Source organism: Stomoxys calcitrans, chromosome 3 (assembly GCF_963082655.1).
Source record: "Stomoxys calcitrans chromosome 3, idStoCalc2.1, whole genome shotgun sequence".
Taxonomy (NCBI): domain Eukaryota; kingdom Metazoa; phylum Arthropoda; class Insecta; order Diptera; family Muscidae; genus Stomoxys; species Stomoxys calcitrans.
In genome coordinates this window covers 179760931-179773131 of record NC_081554.1, presented here as the reverse complement: position 1 = coordinate 179773131, position 12201 = coordinate 179760931, and the positions used below count along the sequence as shown (strand labels likewise).

Genomic DNA, 12201 nt, shown 5'->3' with positions numbered 1-12201 from the left:
TGAAGCCACCCTTTCCCTAAGCAATGGGTACTTAAGCTATCCATTCCCAAAGGAAAGGGTACTAAAACTACCCATTCCCAAAGGAAAGGGTGACGAAGCTATCCATTCACAAAGGAAAGCGTACTGTAGCTACCCATTCTCAAAGGAAAGCTACCCTTTCCCCTTCCGAAAGAAAAGGGTACTAAAATTATCCTTTCCGAATGGAAAGGGTACTAAAACTACATTTTTCCAAAAGAAATGGTATTGATATCACCCTCCTTCCCAAGGAGAGGGTATAGGAACTATCCTTTCCCCAAGGAAAGGGTGCTAGAATTACCCTTACTCAGAGGAAAGGGTATTAAATGAACCCTTTTTTAAAGGGAAGGGAACTATAAAAACCCTTCCCCAAAGTAAGAGAGTACTATTGGGTTGCCCAAAAAGTAATTGCGGATTTTTTAAAAGAAAGTAAATGCATTTTTAGTAAAACTTAGAATGAACTTTAATCAAATATACTTTTTTAACACTTTTTTTCTAAAGCAAGCTAAAAGTAACAGCTGATAACTGACCAAAGAAAGAATGCAATTACAGAGTCACAAGCTGTGAAAAAATTTGTCAACGCCGACTATATGAAAAATCCGCAATTACTTTTTGGGCAACCAATAAAATTACCATTTTCCCAAAGAAAGGGACTGAAACTACCCTTTCCGAAAGGTACTGAAACTTTCTGATATTACCTGATCTGAATGGAAAGAGTACCAAAACTACACTCTCCGAAAGGAAGGGTACGAAAAATACCTTTCCAAAATGAAAGAGTACTAAAACTACCCTTTCCGAAAGGAAAGAGTATTAAAACTACCCTTTCCCAAAGGAAAGGTTACTGAAGCTAACCTTTCCCAAAGCAAAGACTACTGATATTGCACTTTCCTAAAAGGGAGGGTATAAAAAATACCCTTTCCCAAAGGAAAGGGTAAAAAAGCTACACTTTCACAAATTAAAGGGTACAAGAACTACACTTTCCCAAAAGAAAGGGTACTAAAACTAAACCTTTCCCAAAACGAAAGAGTACTACAGCTACCCCTTCCCCAAGAATAGGGTACTTAATCATCCCTTACCCATAGGAAAGGCACCCACTCCCAACGGAAAAGGTACTAACGATACCCTTTCCCAAAGGAAAAAGTACTAAAGCTACCCTTTAACAAAAGAAAGGGTATGGGTACTAAAACCACTCTTCTCTTAAAGAACGGTACTAAAGCAACCCTTTTTCAAAGGAACAGGGGCTTAAGCTAGCCTTTCCTAAAGCAACGGGGACTAAAGCTACCCTATCCCAAATTAACAGAATAATGCTACCCTTTCTCAAACGAAAGGGTAATAAAGCTAATATTTTCCGAATGAAAGGGTACTAAAGATACCCTTTCCCATAGGAAAGGGTACTAAAGCTACCCTTTCTCAAAGGATATTACCTGATCCGAATGGACAGGGTACCAAAACTACACGCTCCGGAAGGAAGGGTACTAAAAATACCTTTCCGAAAGGAAGGGTACTAAACCTGCCCTTTCCGAAAGGAAAGAGTATTGAAACTACTCTTTCCCAAAGTAAAGGGTACTAAAGCTTCCCATTCCCAAAGGAAGGGCTACTTAAGCTTCATTTTCGCAAAGAAAAGGGTAGTAAAAATACCCTTTCGCAAAGGAAAGGGTAGTAAAGCTACCCTTTTCTTAAGAAATGGTACTAAAGCTACCCTTTACCAACGGAAGGGGTATTTAAGCTTCCCTTTCCCAAAGAAAATGGTACTTAAGCTTCCCTTTCCCAAAAAAGGAAAGGCTACTAAACCTTCCCTTTCGCAAAGGAAAGGGTAGTAAAACTACCCTTTCCCAAAGGAAGGGGTACTTAAGCTAACCATTCCCAAAGGAAAGGGTACTAAAACTACCCTTTTCCATAGGAAAGGGTGCTAAAACGACCCTTTCCCAAAGGAAAGGTTACTAAGGCTGCCCTTTCCCAAAGGAATGTCTACTAAAGCTACCTTTTCCAACGATAAACGTATTAAAGCCTCTTGCCAAAGAAAAGGGTACTAAAGCTACCCTTTGCCAAAGAAAAGGGTATTAATGCTACTCTTTCCCAAGGAAAGGATAGTAAAGCTATCCGTAAAGGTAAGGGTAGTAAAGCTATCCTTTCCCAAATGCAAGGATACTAAATCTACCCTTTTCCAAAGGAGAGATTACTAAAGTTACCCTTTCGCAAAGGAAAGGGTAGCAAAGCTACACTTTCAGAAAACAAAGGGTAAAGCTATCCTTTAGCTATGGAAAGGGTACTAAAGCTAACCGCTGGCGCATCATGTGGCTACTAGGACTTGCACATACTCCAAAAGCTTGGCAGGAAAAAAGGGTAGTGTTTATACCCAAGCCCGGCAAGGCAAGTTATGGGACTCCAAAGGCCTACAGATCTATTAGCTCTACGTCCTTTATACTTAAAACCATGGAACGTATTGAGAATCGCCATCCGGCGAACTTCATGCCTATGTCAAGGGAAGGTCGGTGGAGACTGCCCGAGTCTGTGCATTAAATAGAAGAATCCTTCGATGCTAGAACGTTCACACTGGCGGCTTGCATTGACATCGAGAGGGCGTTTAACAATGTGCGGACCGACACAATAATCCAATCTTTAGACCAGTAACGGGTGGACCGTGTCCTTAGAGAAAGGATAAACAATATGGCAAGGAACAGGTAGATAAATTACTAATCCCATGACATAAATATAAGGGAGAAAGCGGCGCAAGGCACGCCACAGGGAGGCATTTTATCACCACTCCTATGGGTGATCACCATAAATGACCAATGGCGGATGCTGAATGAGGAGGGAATTGAATCCGTCTGCTATGCGGACGATCTTACAATACTTCTAAGAGGTAAGGATCCAAATCAACTATGTAGGAGGGCCGAAAGGGTCTTGAATATGGCATATGACTGGGCTAGACCTAGAGGTCTCAATGTTAATTGAGAGAAGACTAAAGTATGCCTGTTCACGAGGAAGACGAGGAAGGTGGACCAATTTGACAAGGTCAAATACATAGGACTGAACTTGGATAGGAAATTTAACTGGAAGTGTCACATTCAAGAGCGTACTGAGAAGGCTCATAGATGTTGGGCACTATGTAGACGGACCGTAGGTCCGAAATGGGGCCCGAGTCCGACGATAGCCCCATGGCTACAGGAGCGTGATAAGACTAATACTTACTTACGCCTCAGTAGTTTAATGGACTGCTATGCAGAAAAAGTGCATCGTTAGGACCATACAACAGGTTAAGAGAAAATGTTGTCTAGGCATAGGCGGAGCGATGATACTATTCTACATATCCGACCCTTTGACATACAGATTAAGTGTGAGGCAGCCATTGAGGCTATGAGATTTAAGGCGATGTATTGAGAATAGGAGCAGCTCATGCCATAGAGGGTATAATCAAGGCGACGGTAGGTATCCTGGAAGGAAGGGTAGAGGTTTACGATCGGATACCCGAGACGACACTTGAGATCCAGGGCGAGGCATTGCTGCTAGATGCTCAGTCTTGGATTGTCAAAACTTTAGTATTGCTATCTGGAAGATCAAGTTACACGGATGAATCAAAGCTTGAGGATAGAGTTGGCCTGGTGGTCTTCATTGAGAACCCAAGGACTGTGATCTGTTTTAGACTGTCTGATCATAATACGCTACTGCAGATGGAGACCCGGGTGATCACGGAATGCGTGAGGTGGTGCGCAGCTAACGCGAAAACGTCAAGTGTGAACATCTAGATGGACAGTAAAATAGCCATAAAGACAATAACAACCAGGAAGGTAAGTTCACGAACACGTCTTGCAGTGTAAGAAGTAGATTAAAGCCTTCTCTGAAGATGGCACGATCCGCATCGTTTGAGTGTCATGTTATAATGGAGTAAGGCAGAATAAAAGGGCAGACAATGTGGCGGTGAAGGCCAGAGGACTGCCGTCAATCGACTTGGTTAATCCGAATGCTTTCGGGTCGACGCATTCCGATTTAAGGGCGTGGGCGACGAACGCGTTTGCCACGAACAGTCTTGCAGTGTAAGCAGGAGAATATCATCTTCTCTGAGGATGGCATAATCCGCATCGTGTGGGTGCCAGGCCAAAACGGAGTAAGGGGGAATAAAAGGGCAGACGATGTGGCGGTGAAGGCCAGAGGACTGCCGTCAATCGACTTGATTAATCCGAAGGCTTTCGGGTCGACGCAATCCGAGTTAAGAGAGTGGGCTACGAACGCACTTGTAACACTGTGAAACAGCGAAACAGTCGGTAGGAAAGGAGAAAATCCTATGGGGTCATCCCGATCGTGAGAAGACGAAGCTATTACTGAAAGAAAGTAAGAAAGTGGTCAGTATAGCTTTTGGTATCATAAGGGGACACATAGGACTACGAGCTCACTTATGTAAAATCGGTGCGGCAAGTGATAGCATATGTAGGGACGTTGGAGCATTTCCTATGTCAGGTAGCACGGAAAAGGTCTACCGCTTTGCTGTCGTTGTGTCTGTCATAACAGATCAATGTCTAATAGGAAAACATGCTGGCATACAGGAGGTTGCCTTTAACGACTTTTACAGAAGCTGTGAGGACGAAGAAGAACAGACAATAGAATATCTTCTGCGTGTGTGTCCCGCACGGGGAGCTAGAAGGAGTTCCACTTTAAGTTCTCATTTCTTTGAGCACCTGCAAGATTTAGTGGATGTGAACATTCTCAAGTTGTTGGGCTTTTTAAAGTGATCTGGATGGTTCAACGGAGGAACTGGAAGGCATCTTCCTGCTTTTGTTCCTGTGGTATCACAATGGACGGGAACGTCACTTAAACCTAACCTAAACCGAATTCCTTACTTAATTTTTTTTGAGGTTACTTTTTATACCCTCCACCATAAGATGGGCGGTATACTAATTTCGTCATTCTGTTTGTAACTACTCGAAATATTCGTCTGAGACCCCATAAAGTATATATATTCTTGATCGTCGCGACATTTTATGTCGAACTAGCCATGTCCGTCCGTCCGTCCGTCTGTCTGTCGAAAGCACGCTAACTTCCGAAGGAGTTAAGCTAGCCGCTTGAAATTTTGCACAAATACTTCTTATTAGTGTAGGTCGGTTGGTATTGTAAATGGGTCATATCGGTCCATGTTTTGATATAGCTGCCATATAAACCGATCTTGGGTCTTGACTTCTTGAGCCTCTAGATTGCGCAATTCTTATCCGATTTAAATAAAATTTCGCACAACGTGTTTTGTTATGATATCCAACAAGTGTTTCAAGTATGGTTCAAATCGGTCCATAACCTGATATAGCTGCCATATAAACCGATCTTGGGTCTTGACTTCTTGAGCCTCTAGAGTGCGCAATTCTTATCTGATTGGAATGAAATTTTGCACGACGTGTTTTCTTATTATATCCAACAACAGTGCCAAGTATGGCTCAAATCGGTCCATAACCTGATATAGCTACCATATAAACCGATCTTGGGTCTTGACTTCTTGAGCCTCTAGAGTGCGCAATTCTTATCCGAATGGAATGGAATTTAGCACGACGTGTTTTGTTATGATACCCAACAACTGTGCCAAGTATGGTTCAAATCGGTCCATAACCTGATATAGCTACCATATAAACCGATCTTGGGTCTTGACTTCTTGACCCTCTAGAGGGCACAATTCTTATCCGATTTGAATGAATTTTTGCACGAAGTATTTCGTTATGATATCCAACAACTGTGCCAAGTATGGTTCAAATCGGTTCATAAACTGATATAGCTGTCATATAAACAGATCTGGGGATTTGATTTCTTGAGCTTCTAGAGGGCGCAATTCCTATCCGATTTGGCCGAAATTTTGCATGACGTATTTTATTTTTACTTTCAACAACTGGGTCAAATAAGGTTCAAATCGGTTCATAACCTGATATAGCTGCCATATAAACCGATCTGGGATCTTGACTTCTTGACCCCTAGAGGTCGCAATTGTTATCCGATATGCCTGAAATTTTGTACGATGGATCCTCTCATGACCATCAACAAACGTGTTTATTATGGTCTGAATCGGTCTATAGCCCGATACAGATCCCATATAAATCGTTCTCTCTATTTTACTTCGTGAGCCCCAATGGGCGCAATTCTTAAACGAATTGGCTGAAATTTTACACAGGCCTCCAACATATAATTTAATTGTGGTCCGAACCGGACCATATCTTGATATCGTTTTAATAGCAGAGTAACTCTTTTCTTATATCCTTTTTTGCCTAAGAAGAGATGCCGGGAAAAGAACTTGACAAATGCGATCCATGGTGGAGGGTATATAAGATTCGGCCCGGCCGAACTTAGCACGCTTTTACTTGTTTGAGGTTACTTTTTATACCCTCCACCATAAGATGGGGGGTATACTAATTTCGTCATTCTGTTTGTAACTACTCGAAATATTCGTCTGAGACCCCATAAAGTATATATATTCTTGATCGTCGCGACATTTTATGTCGATCTAGCCATGTCCGTCCGTCTGTCCGTCCGTCCGTCTGTCTGTCGAAAGCACGCTAACTTCCGAAGGAGTAAAGCTAGCCGCTTGAAATTTTGCACAAATACTTCTTATTAGTGTAGGTCGGTTGGTATTATAAATGGGCCATATCGGTCCATGTTTTGATATAGCTGCCATATAAACCGATCTTGGGTCTTGACTTCTTGAGCCTCTAGAGTGCGCAATTCTTATCCGAATGGAATGGAATTTAGCACGACGTGTTTTGTTATGATACCCAACAACTGTGTCAAGTATGGTTCAAATCAGTCCATAACCTGATATAGCTGCCATATAAACCGATCTTGGGTCTTGACTTCTTGAGCCTCTAGAGTGCGCAATTCTTATCCGATTGGAATGAAATTTTGCACGACGTGTTTTGTTATGATATCCAACAACTGTGTCAAGTATGGTTCAAATCAGTCCATAACCTGATATAGCTGCCATATAAACCGATCTTGGGTCTTGACTTCTTGAGCCTCTAGAGTGCGCAATTCTTATCCGATTGGAATGAAATTTTGCACGAAGTGTTTTGTTATGATATCCAACAACTGTGTCAAGTATGGTTTAAATCGGTTGATAACCTGATATAGCTGCCATATAAACCGATCTGGGATCTTGACTTCTTGAGCCTCTAGATTGCGGAATTCTTACCCGATTGGAATGAAATTTTGCACGACGTGTTTTGTTATAATATCCAACAAGTGTGCCAAGTATGGTTCAAATCGGTCCATAACCTGATATAGCTGTCATATAAACCGATCTGCGATTTTGACTTCTTGAGCCTCTAGAGGTCGCATTTATTATCTGATATGCCTGAAATTTTGTACGACGGATTCTCTCATGACCATCAACATACGTATATATAATGGTCTGAATCGGTCTATAGCCCGTTACAGCTCCCATATAAATCGATCTCTCTATTTTACTTCTTGAGCCCCCAAAGGGCGCAATTCTTATTCGAATTGGCTGACATTTTACACAGGTGTCCAACATATAATTTAATTGTGGTCAAAACTGGACCATATCTTGATATCGCTCTAATAGCAGAGAAAATCTTTTCTTATATCCTTTTTTGCCTAAGAAGAGATGCCGGGAGAAGAACTCGGCAAATGCGATCCATGGTGGAGGGTAGCGCAAGTTAAGTTTTTTATCATGTTTTCCGGTAAGGTTGGTCGAATCTTTCAATTTTCTGATGGCCAAAAGAAAATTCGAGTTTCCCTAGAACCCGGACAGCTGAATGTAAACAGCCATGAGACAAATATATTGTAATAAACCATTTAAAACTCATTTGATATTTTTGGAATTGCCCAGGGAGCAACGAGCTTAGTGATTTTTTACCTCCTTATATTTGAAATAGTATCCTATAAATTATTTCCATAAACCACGAATGTGTGTAACACAATATGGGGGCCAGAGAAAAACAAAATGTTTGTTATCTTCTCTTAGATTTTGATCTACTTACCCCAAGCATGAGGACACCAGACTAGAGGTGCTCGTGTTGCCAGTCAATTTATTTGACGTCGACCGCCCCAAACATGAACCCATAATCAGCAGAGGTGTAGTTTCCTGTTATGGCCTGCTGTTGGTCTTTCTATTCTTCCAAGTCCAAGGGTTTGGGAAAATGGTTGCGGCTCCCCAGGTTGGGTGACGGGAAGCAGGTCGATTTTGAGTCCACCAAAGTTATAACATTGCTGTTGGCATTCGTTGTTTACATACACAAAATTTTCTGTAGACCAACAACAGCCGCACTAGTGATGATGATAATGAAGAAGTTGCCCGTGCAGAGAGAGGCAGGCATATGCGGCGACTGATTATGGTGGAAAATGGCAACATTTGCAAACGTCAACCATGGCACCATCATAAATTTTTCAATTTAAAGGCAAAAGTTTTCTGCTATCTTCTATCTGTTTGTCTTTAGGACTTGAGGACTTTAAATGGGGAAATTTAAGTTTCGGATTTTCCAAATGTTGTTGTTGTTGCATATCACATCACATAGTTTTGTTTTGAAGCCAGCTGCCAGCAGGAGTTCTTTGTGTTTTTGTGCTTATGCTTGTTCCTCTTTTTCACGATGTTGTTGTTAACCTTGATAATGCTTCGCAGCAAAAACCGAAAATATGTAAAAGAAACGAAAACAAAGGCAACTTTACAACACTTGCAACACACACGTTAAACACAAAAACCTATCCAACAAAAACTCCAACGAACTTTCCCTCACACTTTGTTAGACACAAAAACAACAACAATAGCGGCAACAAACAAAAAATACACCGAAGGATACCCCTTGACTACCCCGCAATAGGTCAAGGATTTCGATTTTACACTTTTTGTGTGTGTGTGTGTGTGTTTTTTATTTTTGTTTGCCTTGTGAAACTTCGTAGAGAGAAACTTGGCCAAAAAAAAGTCACGCCGAAAATTTGCATTGACTTTCACTTTCGTTCATAGCATTCATGCTATACTTTTGCACTTCCTTTTAGGCATATCATTCTTGGAACTCTTCTCTATTTTTTGCACAGCTGCTACAACATTTTTGCCAATTTTGTTTAAATTTCTTACTTAATTTTCTTCACTTGGCTTTTTTTATTGACTCATAAAATCCTTGCTGGTTTTCCATGGCAAATTTAAAAAAAGGAAAGCATAATTTATTTTTATCACAATTCTTGTGTGGGTTTTCACGTCAATGACGTTGTGTCCTTTTTGTCTTAAACTCCGAAGGTGATGTACAAGGTACGGCGGCAGTTGAACTACTCACATGCATTTAACTCATGTAGGCGAACGAACAAAACACCAATTTGCTGTCAAGACTAATACGAAGCCACTCACTTTCCCTCTCTCGTTATGGTTCTCTTTTTCTCTCTCCTGCTTTTCTTGTGCATTGACTTTTGTCTTTATAGTTTTGTCATATCCTCTGACCTCTCACAACAGTTAGTTGAGGTGAGAGTGTTGAAAGATAACAGCTGATTGTCATTATTTACCGTTGAGTGGAGGTTTATTTGAAGTATATTGGGAAAGCTTTTCAAGTCAAAATGGACGACCAATGAAGGTTAAAAGCCAACATAAAACTTTTACAGTTTGTTTTTTTCATACATTTTAGACTTGATGACTATATAGTTTGAAAAGTATTGAACATGCTTTACTAGTTTTACAACCAAAAGCTTTTTTAACCCAAAAAGCTTTTCAAAGAAACTTTAAGCGAAAGTTTCTAAAGCTTTGGTGGTTGAAAGCTTAGATTTTATATAGACATGCAATAAACACCACACCAAATACCAAAACCACCAATGTATTAGAAAAATCAGCCATCCTTACTAGTAAAGCTAAATTTTTCTTTAAACAACTGTTTTAAAAATACTAAAATTAAAATTTTTAGGTCATTGAAGTTTAAAACCAAATTCGTTGAGATTAAAGCTTTATCCCTTAATTTATTTATTGGAAACAGAAGCAGGAAATCTGTGCTTAGGATGTGAAAAAGCAACTTTCACCACCCGCTGGTATTCGGTAGTGAAGACGACAACCATGCGGTAAAACTCATCCAGATGACATCATAGAATGTCCACGGACGACTGAAGAACTACAAGGCAGCAAGAGCCGATAGGTTACCAGCTGAACCATTAAAGAGCTAGCTAAAACACACTGATAAGGCACATGGATCGGCTTGACTACAGGGTATGGAAGGAATAACGCATACCATATGACCTGAAGCTCAGCGTACCATGACCGGCAGACAACAAGGAAACTGCAAAAACCAACTAAAAAAAATAAAATTTTTCCCATAGCATACAAGAAACTTTCGAAAGCACTGTGTGAAAGAATGAAATTTAAAGCCTTATGAAGACTTGCTGGTCTTATAAAGGTCTAGAGGTCTTATAAAATCATGGTGGTGTTATTAAGATCTGGTGGTCTTATAAAGTCCTTGTGGTCTTATAAAGACCAGGTGGGCTTTATAGGACCACCAGGTGTTTATAACATTACCAGTTCTCTATAAGACCAACATTTATGAGTCCTTTGTCATGGGAGAAGGATATCCCGGAGTGTCTTCTCTGCACGCTTCTTGTTCGTGTCAGGATGAAAAGAACCGCGGACCCTGGTTCTGTGCGGTTTGCCAGAACAGCCTCCATCATCTGTCGGTGTCTGTGAGGTGCAACCGGTGCATGGGGTGGGGTGGGTACATTTCCGATCTTGCTATGGCTAAGGCTTCACGTTTTGCACGGTGAATGAGGATGCCCCCACTAGGATTACGAGGAGGTGTAGCAGCTGGCCAGACATTTCCATTGCACCCCCGGAACTCCTGAGTGACATATCTTTGCAAGCCATCGTTTCTTTGGTATCAGACCACCTCCCCATAATTCTCACCACCGACTAACAACTCGACTTCATAACCTCTGAACGCCGAACGTTTATCAATCAGAAGAAGGCCGAAGGGCTGGCTTCAGGGTGTACACCAAGGCGTGGTGGTCTTATAAAGACCTGGTGATCTTATAAAGACTTGGTGGTCTTATAAAAACTTGGTGGTCTTATAAAGACCTGGTGGTCTCATAAAGACCAGGTGGTCTTACAAAGACCTGGTGGTCTTATAAAGACCTGGTGGTCTTATAAAGACCTGGTGGTCTTACAAAGACCTAGTGGTCTTAAAAAGATCTTTTTGTCTTATAAAGTCCTGGCAATCTTAAAAAGATCTGGTGGTCTTATAAAGTCCTTGTGGTCTTATAAAGACCTGGTGGTCTTATAAGGACCTGGAGTTTTTTCGAGTTCAAAAGCTTTTTCTTCTGTTTTTTATGCTACATATACACATCCTTAAATAAATTTTTTGATAACGTGTGCTCCACTGACTTCATTAGCAGAAGCATCACTCAAAGCCAACTAAGCACATCCTTCTGACATAAAAAACCCATTGGATGTCTCCTCCTATCAGTGATTCATCAAACTGTCTGAGTAGACCAAAGCGAAGGACATTAAGGACATCATGCGCTGTATTTGCAAAGGATGTGTGTTTTCTTAACTCAAGTAAACATGTAGCGTTATAAAACAAGAAAAAAAAACGCATAAGCTTTGTTGTTTTGAATGTGTGGGTGTAGAGAGCCTACTACAGTTGTCATGAAAACCAAGCCCATTTCTGATTGGTTATAAGATTTATATTTATTTCTATTCAGGATAATTTTTGTAATATATCTATACATAGAAATAAGAAGGGCGAAAAAAATAACGAAGAACGTTGCATACCTTCAGTGATAAAAGCTTAAAACGTCTATATGAGTGAGTGTGTGTAAAATTGCAATAAAAAAAGGATTCACTCATGTAAAAGGAAACCAGTGAGATATACATGGAACGAAACAACAAATTCGTATATTAAGCTTTTGCGAAAGATTAATGAGACAGTATTAGGAATAAAGCAAATACGTATGAACAAGCCTCGAAGCTAACACTCATACAAACTTGTTAGGTGGTATTGGTCTATTGCAAGAATATGGGTCAACGAAAGGTCCTTCTCTCTCAATGAAAACGAAAGAGATGTTATAAAAGCTTTACCTTATTTTTCAGACCAAAGCTCTAAAATATGGGGAAATAAGTAAATTTCGTTAATTTGATTTAAACAGGAAAATCGTTATAAATTCAAATTGTTCTGTAAGGGAGACTTGAATTAAATTGCTCTATAAGGTTTAATTAGGGAGGTATGACCACATTAAATT

The 12201-nt window shown here is 40.5% G+C and overlaps 1 protein-coding gene across 2 annotated transcripts in view; it reads right to left on the bottom strand.

Annotated features, from left to right (window-relative positions):
* Positions 1–9238, bottom strand: part of LOC106083185 (uncharacterized) — a 47344-nt gene extending 38106 nt beyond the window's left edge. Inside the window, exons 1-2 of one of the 2 annotated variants that reach the window (XM_059364967.1) lie at positions 9074–9238; positions 7983–8612 (exon numbers count right to left, since the gene is read on the bottom strand). In XM_059364967.1, coding sequence (XP_059220950.1) covers positions 7983–8065 — 83 coding nt within the window. In that variant the 5' untranslated portion in view covers positions 8066–8612; positions 9074–9238. Of the gene's footprint in view, positions 1–7982; positions 8953–9073 lie in introns of those variants that run through there. The other variant, XM_059364966.1, reaches the window with a different exon arrangement.
* Between the last annotated feature and the right edge of the window lie 2963 nt (positions 9239–12201).